Source organism: Hylobates moloch, unplaced genomic scaffold (assembly GCF_009828535.3).
Source record: "Hylobates moloch isolate HMO894 unplaced genomic scaffold, HMol_V3 SCAFFOLD_23, whole genome shotgun sequence".
Lineage (NCBI taxonomy): Eukaryota > Metazoa > Chordata > Mammalia > Primates > Hylobatidae > Hylobates > Hylobates moloch.
This window is the reverse complement of record NW_026652298.1, coordinates 13,786,265-13,802,240: the sequence shown is the minus strand read 5'-3', so window position 1 is coordinate 13,802,240 and position 15,976 is coordinate 13,786,265. Positions and strand designations below refer to the sequence as shown.

Below are 15,976 nucleotides of genomic sequence, written 5' to 3'. Positions count from 1 at the left end.
AGTGTCTTTTTCTGCATGTGAGACAAAATAGTGTCTTTTATGGCAACTTTCTCCAGCCCCAAATCTCTATTCTATTTGAATTCTACTAATGACAGAATAAAGTTGCTCTATTCTCTATCAAGATGCTAGATGAATGTGCAGAAAGATGCGGGAGCAGAATGATGGGATTCAGGACACACTACTCCCAAATAGGCCTCCTTGGCATACTGAAAAACAGCAGAGGCAGGAAGGTCTCACTAACCTTCCCCCTGCCCTTTTCCCCTGAAGCAGGTCAATAACCTAGGAAGGACTTTCTGACCTCCCATAAAGTATGACATAAGACTCTTATATGAGAGATGCTAAAACTGTCCTTATAAACTTTATAAATTAACCAAGGAAGAAGAGGGGGACAAACAAAAATAAACCAAGCTTGCAGCACATTGAGCATTAATCCCCAGGTTTGCTTGCTCTCTGACCTGCTTCCTCATGGCTGTTTGGTGCCTATTGCCCCAAATCCCATAGATCCTAGATTATAGTTTCCCTTAACTGCTCTATAGGTAACAACTTGAACATTATGAAACTCAAAGTTTTCCCTTTGAGATATTCCTCTAGTTTTCCCTTTGAGATATTCCTCTAGGTCCTGCATACCAATGAAACTATTAACACCAGCTGGTCTGAAAAACCCCATTGATGCCAGCTGCTCTGAATGAAGGATACCACCAGAAGCTGACTCACCAAAGAATGTAGTTTCCACATCCTGATGATTTCATCCCTCATTCCCCAACCAGCCACCCCAATTTTCCAGCTCCTCACTCTCCATGGTTTCCTTAAAACTCCCAGCCCAGAACTCCTCAGGGAGATGAAGGATTTGAGGGTCTCTTCCCATCTCCTCACTGGACACCTTGCAATCATGACATTCTTTCTCTGCTGCAAATCCTGCTATCTCAGTGTATTGATCTGTTACTACACGGTGGGCATATGAAACTGTTAGTCCTATAACAGTGCCATCCCCTATACCAGGAGAAAGGTATTTTCAAAACTGCATTTGAAATTGGCCCTCTAAATAAGTTTACCAATTCATCTAATAAACGGGGCGGGAAGAGGTGTACTTCAGTGCAAGTTTGTATATGGATAAGCATATGACAGACTAATAGGTCGTTTGAAAGGTAAATCTTCAATTTTAGCAAGAGAAGAGAAACTTTAAGTCACATTCTATCTCCACTGTTCAGCGGCAAGCAAACTGCATGAAAACAAATACCCTAGAATTATTTTTCATAAACCCACAACATAATACAAATATAAATAGATGTTATCAGATTTTCCCCCTCAAAAGAGAAATTCTGGCACGTTCAACCATTGATAATCCTAGCGTTCCAAACTTTAATTATTCTAAGACATCTGTGGATGCCAATTTCTACAGAGTTTGAGAGAGAATATCAACGCTGGTAAGTCCAATGTTCTCTTTTGACTAGCACTGAAGAAAAGAGCCTGCATCAAAATCATGAACTCTGTGAAGAGCCACCTTAGAAGAGTATTTCACAAAATGTGGTCCCCAGATCACTAGCATTAGACATAAGTTGGGTTACTTACTAAAAATTTATACTCCTGGGCCACACCTAACAGTGTCTATAAATTCCTACTTATGATCTTCACATACGCTAAAGTTAAGAACACAGAGACATCTTTTTTTAGTGTTTGATTTTGTGTGCTTCTGTCATCTGCCTTTTCTAAGTTCTAATAGTGATTAATTTACAGTAACAGTTCAGTCATGACTAGCTTTTCTTTCCAATTCATATATAAAATTTTTAAAGAAACTTGGGAAACATATTGGAAGTGACTCAATAAAACTAAACAGTATAGCTTTATCTATTTTGCCCCAGAAACAAAATAAAAGTATGGATACAGTTTTTGAAAAAGTAGAATTAATTTTGCGAAACATCCATACTCATACACACTAGCTCCTTTCATTAGGAGCTGACAATTATGAAGATTAGTATAACTCTAATGAATTATTTAAAACAATCTTATAGAGAATACAAACTGGAATTGACAAATGGAGTAATCTTTTCATTATCAGATCCAGAATTTTGTTCTGACTTTTCAAGATTATGTCTACATATAGAGAAGGAAAGAAGGGTGGCAGCGACAGAGGGAGAGAGGAAATTTCTACACTGGTAGAATAATAGAATATCAATGTCAAAATAAGTTAATGGCACTCAACCTATCAATATTTATTCAGTGATTACTAAATAGTGTTGACCACACAATGCATGTAGAGACATACTTACTAATACGCCAGGGATTGTGTTGCATAAAGGTACATCTATTACTTGTATTAATGTATTAATATTTCACTGTCCTACGTCTTATTTTACTATGTACATTTCATTATTTCATTTAATCATATAAATTGATCATTTTTTAATCACATAGCATTGATCATAACACTAAAAAACCACTACCCACTATAAATTTCGTAAATGCTTTATGAATACTCCTATGAGAATAAACATTGGAGTCACAGTTGTAGGTAGAATAAAGTTTTACAATGTACTTATTCTTCTTATTTTCACTAAATAACAAATATTTATATTGTGCTCACTATGCGCAGACACCGTTTTAAGAGTTTTTACTGTCTTACAGATAACACTGAAACAAGCGATCCCAAGCTTCCACATTGCCTCTTATGCCATATAAAATACTACAGTTTTTAGGGCAATAAACTTTCTTTTATCTCTAGCCTGTGTATGCTTTAAGGCATGATACTGCTATTCTTCTCTAAGCTTATAAAACTAAAACTGAAGCGTATCTTATTTTTAAATTAACTAAAATAAATTTATGTAGGGAGAGGTATGTTTAGAAAAAAATTCCACAGCTGATTCTCCTTTTGTACCCCTCAACTCAACCTCCTTCATTTGAGAAAAAATAATATAAAATAGCATATGTTTTTTTTGTTTTAAATAGCTAAAATTTAAGTATACTTTCATCTCCTCACAACCAAAAAGAGAGGAATAACAATTCATACAGGTAGGAAAGCATAAAAAGCTGGGTTGAATTTATAGCATTGTTTCATTTTCTGAAAACTTTACATATGGACCAGGGTAAACACAGACACCTCAACTATAAGTGAAACTGCTAACTACTTTCACCTGTATTTACCAACACAGTCTTAGAAAAAATACATTTTTATTTGTAATATTTATTTCCAATATATTCTACAAGTAAAGAGGATGTATCAACTATTGTTTCTAAGTTTTAAGTCGGTTAATTTTTAAAATCACACAAATATATAAATGATAAAACAAGTTTTGATGGACATATTTTAAGATGAGTGATGAAACTGGAGGCAACCCAATTTGAGGAATTTAAAGCCATAGAAGTATTAGCACAAGTTATCTCCTCGGGAAAAATTTGACTGAAAATGAGAACTGTTTTACTAGGATTTAAAAAAATTACTGGACAGATTTTCTTTATGTCTCAAATTTCCCACATGGAGGAAGGAGGAAGGAAAAGGAGGAGAAAGTAATAGCAATTTCATGTAATAATGTCAGAAAAATGTTGACAACATTATGTTTGTAAATGAAATAATTTGTTCAAGCAGCAGAGGGAGCCAATGTATGGTTATTTTAATTTTTTCTTTAAGTGTTGGGAATATTCTCAGTTGCTATAACAGAAAAATATCATTTAATTTTAAAATTACAAATTTGATGCCTTATTTTTTATCATTATGTGATCTTTAATATTTTTAATTAAGTGTAACAAGTTACATGCAAAAAGTTGATAATATTATTACGTAATATTTTGGAAGATGTTTAACCCTTGGCATTTCCAATGTAAGCAATAACATTCCCTCAGCTAATTCTTTAAATGCGAGCCAACTATATTATTTGACTACCACAGCTAACACCACAGGGAAAAGACTATGTAACAAAAATGTCATTTAATTTAACATTATTAATTGTCTAAAGTGTCACAAATGTAAAGGAACCACTATTCTATTGGACTGCCTAGTTTGCCTATTTGTACTTTGAGAAGGTACTTTGAGAAGGTACTTTAAGGGTAAAAACTTTTTATAAACAAAAAGTCACAATGAATTGAAAAAAATGAAAGCCTCACTTAAAAAACAAACAGGCTCCCTGCCTCAATTCTTGGTACCTTTCTAATTCACTCTTCACACTATTACCAAAATAATCTTAAAATTCAAAAGTCATGTTACTTCCTCCCACTGACTTCCCAGCTCCTACGATAAAGATCGAAGTCTTTGACTTACAAGACCATACATGATTTGAACAATACCCAACTTTCTACTCTCAGATCTTGCCAAACTCCCTCTTCACCTCTGAACTCCAATCGTGGCAATCTCTCTTAGTTCCGGGGATCTACCACAGGGCCTTTGAACATGCTGGTCCTGAATCTTGGAATGCTCTTCCACCTGTACTGTCCTCACTTATCCATCGTATCTCCACACAAGTCACTTCCTCAGAAAAGCCTTACAGCTAGGTCCAGCATTCTATCTATATCCTACTCTTATGGCTTCCTATACTTTTCCTTTTTGCCACTTAAACAGCTAATAATTTATATCTATATGAGTAACCAATATTTAATATTTATATAACCAGTCATTATAAATATTAAATTATTTTACTATTAAGTTATAAATATCAAACTTTTAATATGGTTATAATTAGAATACATTTATAATTGTTATAATATTAATAGAAGATTAAATGATAAATCCTGAAAACTTCACAAGGACATACCATTTCTCTTCTGCTCATCTTTGAATTTCCAGTTCCTATTACAGGACCTGTGTGGTCTTAGTCTGGTTGGGATGCCATCACGAAATGCCAGAGACTGAATGACTTAAACAATAGCAACTTATTTTCTCTCAGTTCTAGAGGCTGAAGGTTTGAGATCAGGGTGCCAGCATGTTCTGGCTCTGGCGAGGGCTCTCTTTCCAGCCTGCAGGTGGCTGCTTACTCACTGTGTCCTCACAGGATCTCTTTCTCTTTTCTTCCTTTTACAGAGCCACAGTCCTATTGGATTAAGGCCCCATCTTTATGCTGTCATTTAACCTTCATTAACTCCTAAAGACCCCATCTCCAGATATAGTCACACTGCACCTTTAAAATATGCACTTGGAGGGCATACAATTCAGTCCATAGCATAGCATGTGCTAAGACTAGTACGGAACAAATATATGTTGTCACTAAGAAAAGGGAACACAAAGTATTAAAAATGTAATAAGCAATAAAAATATTTACTTCAATATTACAGCCATTGAAGGAAAAATACTACCAGAATAATAAAGCCAGAGAGAAAACAAGCAAATTATCTAAACAAAAAACATGAGGGAGGAGGTATATACTCTAATAATCAATTCAACATTCATCAGTCCTATTCATGTCAGCCACTGCATTGGCAATGGTGTTATACAGATGAAATACTTCATAGCCTGGTGATGGAAGAAGTCAAAACTTAACAATTAAAGTGTTTTATTGTAAGTGTTTGACTCCCTCAGCTCCCAATTACCTGAACCTAGTAGAATTTGGTAACTGCCCCTAAAAGTCTCGTAACTACAATGAGTGTTGACCAATGATTTCTTTTAAAACCTATGGACACTTTTAACTTATTTAGGGTCTTTACATATGGATATATAGTTTGTATGCTAACTCTGCACAAATCCAGGGCAAACCTTTCACAAACTAGCTCCCTCTAGAATTGTGCAGTATACAATCTGCACACTGAAGGAAATGTCTGATCTTCTAGATCTCATTTAACATTTAACACGAATAATCAACACTTTTTTTCCTAGAAAATGTTTGTCCCTTGACTTTCATAATATTGTATCTTAATTTTCGGTTCTATTTTTCCACTCTTTTTTTTTCTCCTTTGTGAAGCTTTTTTCTGTCTATCCTATAAATGTTCCTATATGATAGGAACTACTTATCTCTCACTCCATTCATACACTGCATGGTAATCTCATCTACTCTCACAGGTTCACCTAAAACTTACATGCTGATGATCCACAGTTTTAGTTCAGATCTCTCTTCTGAATCCCATATCCATAGAACTGAGCAGCCTCCTAAAATATTTGAATATTCTACAGGCCACATAAACTTTACATGTCCAAAACCATGACAAAACTAACTAAAACTAAGGACGCCACTCCCTAACACAGATTGCACAAATAGAGACCATTTCTGTTATTTTATTTCTACATCTTTAGGGTCTTTGTTGTTGTTATTTTTTGGTTTTTGCTCACATTTCATCTATCTCAGGCCTGAATGCAAGGTCGAAGTCCCCCTTTCTCCTAGTGGGCGTTGTAGATTGTCTGAAAACTTCATTCTAAATTCTCTTTCTCATGTCTTACTGCATGCCAGTGGCTAGACACCTAAAGCTCAAATATCCCAGTTTCCCTTACAATTCAAATTCCACACCAACCTAACTTTGACAAATCTGATACACCCACTCAACATTACAAAAGCAGAACTGATGGGTGCATTTGTACTGTTTCTTGTGACAAATTTGGTTTTGGAGGTACATGATTATTCTGCAGCAAACATCACAGCAATTCTAGTGTCTAGTTCCTAGCTTTGGGAGGGCTGAGACAAAGAGTGTGATACTTCCATTTCCTGGCAATGGTCAGGGCTAAAGAAGGCAACTGGTCCTGGAGTCAACAGCTATTGATGTTGTTTCCCCAGTTTCCTTATTCTCTATGTTGTTCTGAGAGCCATTTCATGTCTGCATGTGGAAGACAGGAGATAAAGCCCAGGGTGCCCTCGGGATGGAAAGAACCTAAGGAGAAACTCCCTACATAAAGCTGGTTATAACCTCAGTATGAGGGTAAATGAGAAACCTGTTTCTCGGAGGGCACACAAGGAAACTTGCCTAACTTTGGTATTCAGTAGAAGGAGAGGAAAAAACATTTCCCCTCACAATATAGATTTTATTAAACAGTACAACACATAAAGGACAGAACTAATACATTCATCAGATTATGAATTTCTTTTCAACAAAGACACCACAAGAATGAAACATAAGTTACATAAACTGGGAAAAAAATAGTTGCAATACAATAACCAAAAAAAGATTAGTATTTAGAACACAGAATCTCCAAATATCAAAAACAAAACATCCTAATAGAAAAATAGGCAAGAAAAAAAGACATTTTGCAGAAAATACACTTGACCTCGAGAATGAGATGTTAAATGTTGGTGAAGATGTGAAATCACAGCAATGCTGAACTATTGCTGGTGAGACTGTCATTTGAAAACAGCATTGCCCAGTAAAGTTGAACATGCACATACCCTATGATGCTGGAACTCCATTTCTAGTAATACTAATGCCAATGTGTGCAAAGATATGCATAAGAAAGCTCACAGTAGCACTGATTATAAGAGCAAGACAAATAGATGTAACCCAAATGATTATCAACAAAGACTTTAGAGATCTTTCAACAAGAATTTCAACATGACTTTAGAGATCCTAAGGACCAGAGTATATTCTGGAATACTATCTAGAAGTGAAAATGAACTAAATCTACACTCAACATGGTGATACTGAGTAAAAACAGCAATTTCCAGAATAATCACAGTGTAAATTCATTTACAGAAAGTTCAGAAACAAAACACTTATTATATATATAGCTTATTTTTAACTGTATAGTTACTTTAATAGGTGACAAATTTAGCAACCTTTCAGCACAGTACTGATAAAATTACTTTGGGGTTCTACTAATTTGTTTTGTGGTTTCCTTTAAAGGATCCTTTCATGTTCATTTTTAATATTTTGATAATGTATACAGATTTATAAAATATAAGATATGTTTTATAAAGGGAATTTAAAGAAAATACCAATATGCCCACTACCAAGCTTAAGAAATTTAACATTAACATTACTTTAGAAGCCCCTCTCAGAGTCACTGCTTCATACTACTCCTTCTGCTAAGACTTAACCATGATATTGAATTATCCCCTCATTTTAAAATAATTTGTGTGTATTTTATATAGATTTAGTATATAATTTTTACATATTTTTAATTAGATGCAATTGTATATAAATGAATATATTTTTATTATATAAGGTATTTTCAATGGTTTACATCTTTTATTATGTTTATACATTTTATTTTACATATAAATCTATAGAGACAGAAATAAGATTGGTATGTTGCCTGGGGATGGAAGCAGGACAAACAGGCCTGAGGAAACTTTATGGGGTAATGAAAATAGCCCAAAATTGCAATGTAGCAGTGATTACACAACTAAAAATCATTAAGTTGTTATCTAACAATGGGTGAATTTTATGGTCTACAAATTATACTTTAAAATCTGTAAGAAACAAACATACATATGCTCACATATTGTCTTTCCTGCGAAGTCTCCTGTGACCAGCCCAGGCAGAATTTTGTTTGCATTCCTCTGTTAGAGTACTCCTCAAATCAGGCTACACTGGTTGGCCTATTTTCAACAAGACTTTAGAGATCTAAGGACCAGAGCATATTTTTTCAACTCTGTATTACTCTTCCACTATCGATCCCAATACATCCTACAGCAGTGCTTGAACTGTGCTTGCTCATTAAATATGTTTTAATGAATGAATAAGTGGGAGTTCTCCAGGTAAATAAAAGGATCAGCCACTCTAGTGAGAAGAAGTGACATCATATGATATCCTGAAGGAAGAGCAAAGGCAGCAAAGAGAGTGTGGAGGTTATGAGCACTGGCTCTGGAGCCTCACTGCCCAGTCCAATTGCAGCTGCACTTCTTAGTAGCAGTGTGAACCTGGGCAAATTACCTAATCTTCTGTGCCTCAGTTTCCTTATCTAGCAAATGAAGATGATAGGTTATCTTCCTCAAAGAGTTACTGTAAGGAATGAATAATATTTAAAAAGCATTTAAAACAGTTCCTAAGCAGCAAGTACATAAAAAAGTACTCTACATCATTAGTCACCAAGGAAATAAAAACTAAAGCTATAATGATATACCACTATACGTCTATCAGAATGGCTAAAATTATAAAGACAGAAAATACTAAGTATTGGCAAAGATGTAACTGGAATTCTCATATGTTGCTACCGAAAGTGAACATAAACTTTGAAAAACTACTAACAATTTCTTAAGAAATTAAACTATACCTACCCCCATGACCCCAAAAATCTATTCCTACACATATATTAAAAAGAAATAAGAAAACGTGACCCAAAAATTTATAAAAATTTTGATAGTAGTTTTATTCATAACTTAGAACTGGAACGAATGCCAATGTCCTTCAGCAGAAAAAAATTGATAAACTGTGGTATATTCATAAATGGCACACAGCTCAGGAGAAAAAAGGAACACACTACTGACACATGCAAAACATAAATCTCTAAAACACTACGCTGACAAAAATAAGTCATGCACAAAAGAGTGCATGCTGTATTATTCCATTTGAAGGAATGTAAAGAACAAGCAATGGTGAAAGACATCAGTGAGAGGGAGACTACTGCCTGCAGAAGGGCAAGACAAAAATTCCTGGGGTGATGCAAATGCATATCTTGATCTGATTCATGGCAGGGCTGATAAAACTTATCAAGTTGTACATTTAATTTTTGTATTACATATAAGTTATATCCACCAAAATACTCTTAGCATAAAAAGTTTTGGATTTTTTCCCAATTAAAATGTTATTTCAAGTCATTAAAAAGTATTTGGTTCGAGACCAGCCTGATCAATATGGTGAAACCCCAACTCTACTAAAAAATACAAAAATTAGCCAGGCATGGTGGCAGGCGCCTGTAATCCCAGCTACTCGGGAGGCTGAGGCAGGAGAATCACTTGAACCCGAGAGGTGGCAGTTGCAGTGAGCCAAGATCGCGCCATTGCACTCCAGCCTGGGCGACAGAGCAAGAATCCACCTCAAAAATAAGTATTTGGCATGTAGTAGGTATCTAATCAAAGTTATCTATTATTATCAGTTTAGACTAGCTAATTTGTTAAAGTGGAAGGGAAACCATCATGATTAAATATTACTGAGGTAAAACAACGAAACAAACAAAAACCAAAAAGCTGAGTATGTCTCCCAAAGAAGCAGAAGAAAACAATGACAGGTGATTACAGTCACTCTGTCTGTTAAATTTAGAATTCCCTCCAAACTCCATTAATTACTTTCTAGTTCATGCCTCTTTGATACTGCTCTTAGAGAAGTTAAGGAATTTTTATTTTTGTTGTTTAAAAACACTCATTTTTATCAGGATGACCAACACACACTTGAATATTATTTAGGTTTTCCTATGGGTTACTTTTATATTATACATGAACTTTTCTCTTCTAGGCCCATAGCGAATACAAAAAAAAAAAAACAACCATATAACAAGTTTCCAATTCTTACTAGGATTCTGAATTTAATTGTGCAGTGATTACTGAGGCTCACTCATAGTGGGAATAAAAAACATTGACTATTATCTTCAGCTTATGCCTATAACATTGCACTTTAAACATTAAGGTCATATTAACATTAGTAATTAAAGGCAAAATTAATTTTAATTGTGGAAGGGGGATGCTTTTTGAATACCACTTTAAAATATTTTCAGTGGGTCAGGTAAAATAAGGTAAGAGTCAAAGAGTCATGACAAAGAACTATAACTACTCTTAATAAGGTAGAGAAGAATAAGTGTGCATGTGTGTAGATAGGCCCACAGCACTCCTCTACCAGGCAACTGAAGACTGCAGTTACCAATACTCACCTTAATCACTTGGTTCTCAAGATACTCCATAAAACAACCAGAGTTTGCTATACATTTTCTACATTTCCAACAACGAAGAATACTTGTTTCCTCTTGACTATAATTTTTAGTTATCAATTCTTTGCTTCTTTTCATCTGTGGAAACATTAATGCATTTTTAGAATGTTAAACTGTCAGATAAACTGGACTTTCTAGATCCTTAGCACAGCATTAGCTACAAGTGGAGAGTAAAGCAGGGAACTATCATTTATTAACGTACCTACTAGTTATCAGGTTTTAGGTTTGGGGCACTCTATACATTACATCTGAGATTGAAAATTCCAATTAATTACGATGATACATTATGTTAATGACTACCAGCTTATTTTCTTTGTGCACAAAGTTTTATATCTACTGCTTTTCATTTGTCTCTCACTAAAAGTGGTAAACACAATCTGTAGAGTCAATTCAGTAAGTTACTGCAGTAGTTTTTTTGTTTGTTTGTTTTTAGACAGGGTCTCACGTTACCCAGGCTGGGGTACCGTGGCACAATCATAGCTCACTATAGCCTCCAACTCCTGGGCTCAAGCAATCTTCTTGCCTCAGTCTCCTGAGTACCAGGGACTACACAGGAGTGCACCACCACGCTTGGCTAATTTTTTTTTTTTTACTTTCTGTAGAGACAGGGTCTTGCTTGGTAGCACAGGCTAGTATCAAATTCCTGGCTTTCCAAGCAATCCTCCTGCCTCAGCCTCCTAAAGTCCTGAGATTACAGGTGTGAACCACTGCATCTGGCCTACAGTGGTTTCAAAGAGTCATGACAAAGGACTAAATATTCTTACAAGTAGGATGTTTTAAATAGTCATACCATTAAATTTTAAAAATAGGATTTACTGAGTTGTTAATTCTGTGAAAATTGGAAGTGCCTACCTTAAATTGACAGCAAAAATCCTTTATCCTGAAAGCAACAAAGTCTCCATTATATTGTACTTATTGGAACAGTTAACTATATACTACATCTTGTATATAATCAAGCAAGACTCAGAGAACAGCCCCACCAAATTTGTAATCTATTTTTGCACCTGAGATTTTTTGTCAATACTTTGATTTAAGCCAATTTGGGATAATAGTTTCATATTAATATATAACAATTCCAAAATAGGTACAGGGTGTTAAATAATTTGTCTGGTAATTATCCATTACAAAGAAAGGCAATATTAATTTATCGGGCTACCCATATGGGCCTGCCTAGTTCCCTGGCCACATTTCCTCATTTGTTCATTCATTTCTTATTCATCCAACACTTATTGAAAGCTACCTATTTGCCACACAGAGTCAAACTCTGGGAACATGAAAATGAGTAAAACTTACTTTCTGTCTCAGAGGTGCTCACTATGCTACAGATCAAGTTTTTCAACTGTAGCACATAGAATCGCTTGGGAAGCTTTAAAAGAACAGTGATGCTTAGGACCCACTCCTAGAAATTTTTACTGATTCTTGAGATGGGGATGGAGGTAGAAATGGACATTTAAAAAAAATTACCCGAGGGAATCTATAGTATGGTCAGGGTGAACACGGAGACATGCGTACAATTAACAATTAAGTAAAATGCAACTGTAAGAGAGGGAACATGGACAGACAGTAACCAACTTTAAAGGTAGGACTTAAAGAACTCTGGCTGAGAGGGCACAACAAGCCCCTCTAGTTCAGACCTTCAAGGAGACAGGCTGCAGTTCTGTCTCTACTGACCCATCTTCAGAATGCATCTTAGCCCAGTTGACCACTCCATTTTAACTATGACCTCAATGACCACCAAAAATCGTTTAATTTGGCCGGGCGTGGTGGCTCACGCCCATAACCCCAGCACTTTGGGAGGCCGAGGCGGGTGGATCATCTGAGGTCAGGAGTTCGAAACTAGCCTGGCCAACATGGTGAAACTCCGTCTCTACTAAAAATACAAAACTTTGGCCGTGTGTGGTGGCACATGCCTGTAGTCCCAGCTACTCGGGAGGCTGAGGCAGGAGAATTGCTTGAACCCGGGAGACAGAGGTTGCAGTGGGCCAAGATCATGCCACTGCATTCCAGCCTGGGCAACAAGAGCGAAACTCCAACTCAAAAAAAAAAATTGTTTAATTTGCAAATGTTCTGCCCTCCCCTTTCTTCATTGTTGAAGCACTAACACACTTAACTTCTTTAGTATTCTTCTTTCCTCTCTTACCCTTCTTAGCCTCTTTTATCTTCATCTCCCTTTTAACCAGATAGGGACTGCAGGGAGGATTCATACCAGACTCAGGTATGGAGAAACTCCACATTTGCCTGTGCCCTCCAACCCTGAGATACCTGCCCTCTTCTCCCTGAAATTTTGCCATGCCTTCTTGGGCTACAACTATGTAGTAGGAAAAAAACCCTGTAGGAGATTCTTGTAAGTCTTCATTTAAACACTGAAAACTATACTCACTCTATGTGACAATACTTCTGTATCAATGATTTTACATCTATAGATCTAGTTTTGGTCTTGTTCCAAAGCTCTAAACCAGTATTTTCAATTTCCAAAAGCCAGTGCACATCTCTCTATGAATCTCCTTCAGGGCCTTTGTACTGGCTGTTCACTCTTCATAGATCTGAGCTATTCTATATAGTAGCTACTAGCCAGGCATGTTTATTGAGTGCTTGAAATGTGAGTTATCTAAATTGAGACGTCCAGATTTTGAAGTCTTAGCAGAAAAAAAGAATGTAAAATATCTCAATATTTTTAACTACATGTTGAAATAATACTTTTAATATACCAAGTTAAGGAAAATGTATTATAAAATTAATTTAACCTGTTTCTTTGTACTTGTTTATGTGGCTTTATAGATAAGGCTTGTGTTGTATTTCTACCAGATAACCTTTGTCTAGACCTCCTCACCACTCCTGGGTCTCTGCATGGTTGGCTCCTTTCTCATCATTTAGATCTCGGTTCAATGTCACCTCCTCAAATATACAGTATAAGGAACACCCTGAATTTACTTAAATGCAAGTCAGTGGGCCACAATCTAAAAGATTCTAATTCAATGTTTCTAGGATATAAATCTTTGTATAAAGTTCAAATTTATCACTTATAATACTGCCAAATATCCATGTCTGAATATACAGTTTGCCAATCATTCAAGTAAAAAAATAATGTGCCACGAAAAGGTACTGACTTCAACTCTCAACTAAAACAACTGAACATGGGTTTTTCCTCAAGACCATCATCAGCCATCAGTAGACTGCACAAGTGCTCTATGGGTTCTTCTCATTTTTTTCCCACAAAGAGTATTTTTAAAAAGATGTACTTAAAAGTAAAGATTTAATGAAATATTATTTACTGCTTCGATAAACAGGTTTTTTGCATCTGTATGGTGGTAAAGAATAAAAGGACTCCTAGTATAGATTGTCACTATTGCCTTGATTTTGCTAAGGGACCCACAGTTTTACCCACTATTGCTTTTGTATTATTTGTGCAAATGTCAACACAGTGAAAAAGGCAAACATCTTAATATTACCAAGAAAACAGTTTTGACCAGATTCTTTGAAAAGGTCTCACAGACACCATGGGCATGAACCACATTTTGAGAAATGCTACTTTATACAAAACAGCTATCTCAAAAATGTTGTTTTTGAAAATCTTACTTCTCAATAACATTCTTTAAAATACTTAGGAATGAAAGATGAGTCCCTATGGAGAAACATATTTATAACAGATTAGGTTGAAATTTTTTATAATACCAAGCACTGGAATTATAACCTCCATAACGAAGTTGCATTTCTTGGTCTATCCTTTGCTATTTGCTACACTTTATGGTGAAATACCAGCATTTGACACAGTAATAATTCTACATTCCTGGGTCTCTAGTCTTTGCTGACCTTTTTATTTGTTATTCATAAATTTAAACTTGAGATGAGGTGGACAAAATTATAAATTAAAATTAAACTAAAGTTAGAAAATATGAATAAAACAATTTTTAAAATTGAAACAGAACTCAGATATCTTCTCCGAAGCAAGTTGGAAGGGGGATATAAGCATAAATGCTGTAACTGCCAAATTTTACCAATCTTTTAAGAAATAATCTTTATAACCTATAAACTGTAGTCCAGAAAACAGAAAAGAAAAAACAGCTCCTCCAAATAATTCTATAAGAGTAGTATAACTTTGATATATTAACTAGACAAGGAAATATAAAACTAGACAAGGAGAATACGAAAAAAATATAAACCAAACTATTTATAAACATAGATGCTAAAATTCTAAATAAAATATTAGCCAACAGAATCCATCAATGAATTAAAATAATAATACATTTTGACCAAGTAAGATTACTTTCAGGAATTCAAGAATGGACAAAATTGGGTGAAAAACTATTCAACATACTGAAATAACAGATTAAAAGAAAAAACATGCTCATCTTAAAAGCTGCAAAAAATAAAACTCTTGGTGAAATTCAACATGTAGTCAGAAATGAAAAACAAAACCAAAAAACACCACCCTAGCAATAGAAGGAAACTTCCTTAACCTGAGAGAAAGGGAGTTTATCGAAAACATTAGCAATTATACAATACTTGATGGTGAAACTTTAAAATCATTCCATTAAAATCAGGGAGAACACAATAATGCTATTTGCCCTATTATTCAAATTTGTAGCAGGACTCCTAGCTAATGCTAGTAAATAAGAGTTATAGCATCTGAAAGCGTTAACAGTGGAAAAAAAAAAAAAAAAAACTAAGTGCCTGTTAATACATGGCATCATTTTTGGTTTTTAGGTTACAGGTGTTTCCATCTTGTTAGAAATACAGCAGGCCCTTGAATAACATTGTTTTATTCAATATCAGTTATAAAATTGATAAGGAAAAGAAAGTCAATTTCCATTGTAACATTGATGAGAAAAATAATTCCTGACCAGAGTCACTGTCTGTGTGGAGTCTGCATGCTCTCCCCATATTTCTGCAGGTTTTCTGTGGGCACTGCAGTTTCCTCCCATGTCCTAAAGATGTACATGTTAGATTAATTGGCATGTCTTAATGGTGCCAATCTGAGATGGTGGGAGTGTACCCTGTGATGGAATCGTGCCCTGTCCAGGGCTGGTTCCCACCTTGCACCCTGAGCTGACAGATTAGGTTTCTGTCACCTGCAACCCTAAACTAGAATAACTGGGTGAATATTGATCTTATTTTCTCAAATGTCTTGATTTATTAAGTGTCTGTATAGCTCACATTTACTTTAATGTTTAATATTAGAAGTGTTTTGGTCTTTACTTAAAAGTTTGATGTTTT

At 35.2% G+C, this 15,976-nt stretch overlaps 1 protein-coding gene across 2 annotated transcripts in view; it reads right to left on the bottom strand.

Moving 5' to 3' along the window:
- The window catches only part of RNF180 (ring finger protein 180), a 224,501-nt gene that overhangs the window by 170,153 nt on the left and 38,372 nt on the right, over nucleotides 1-15,976 (bottom strand). For both annotated transcript variants that reach the window (XM_032144949.2, XM_058434089.1), the window contains exon 2: nucleotides 10,706-10,840. In XM_032144949.2, coding sequence (XP_032000840.1) covers nucleotides 10,706-10,840 — 135 coding nt within the window. The remainder of the gene's footprint in view (nucleotides 1-10,705; nucleotides 10,841-15,976) is intronic.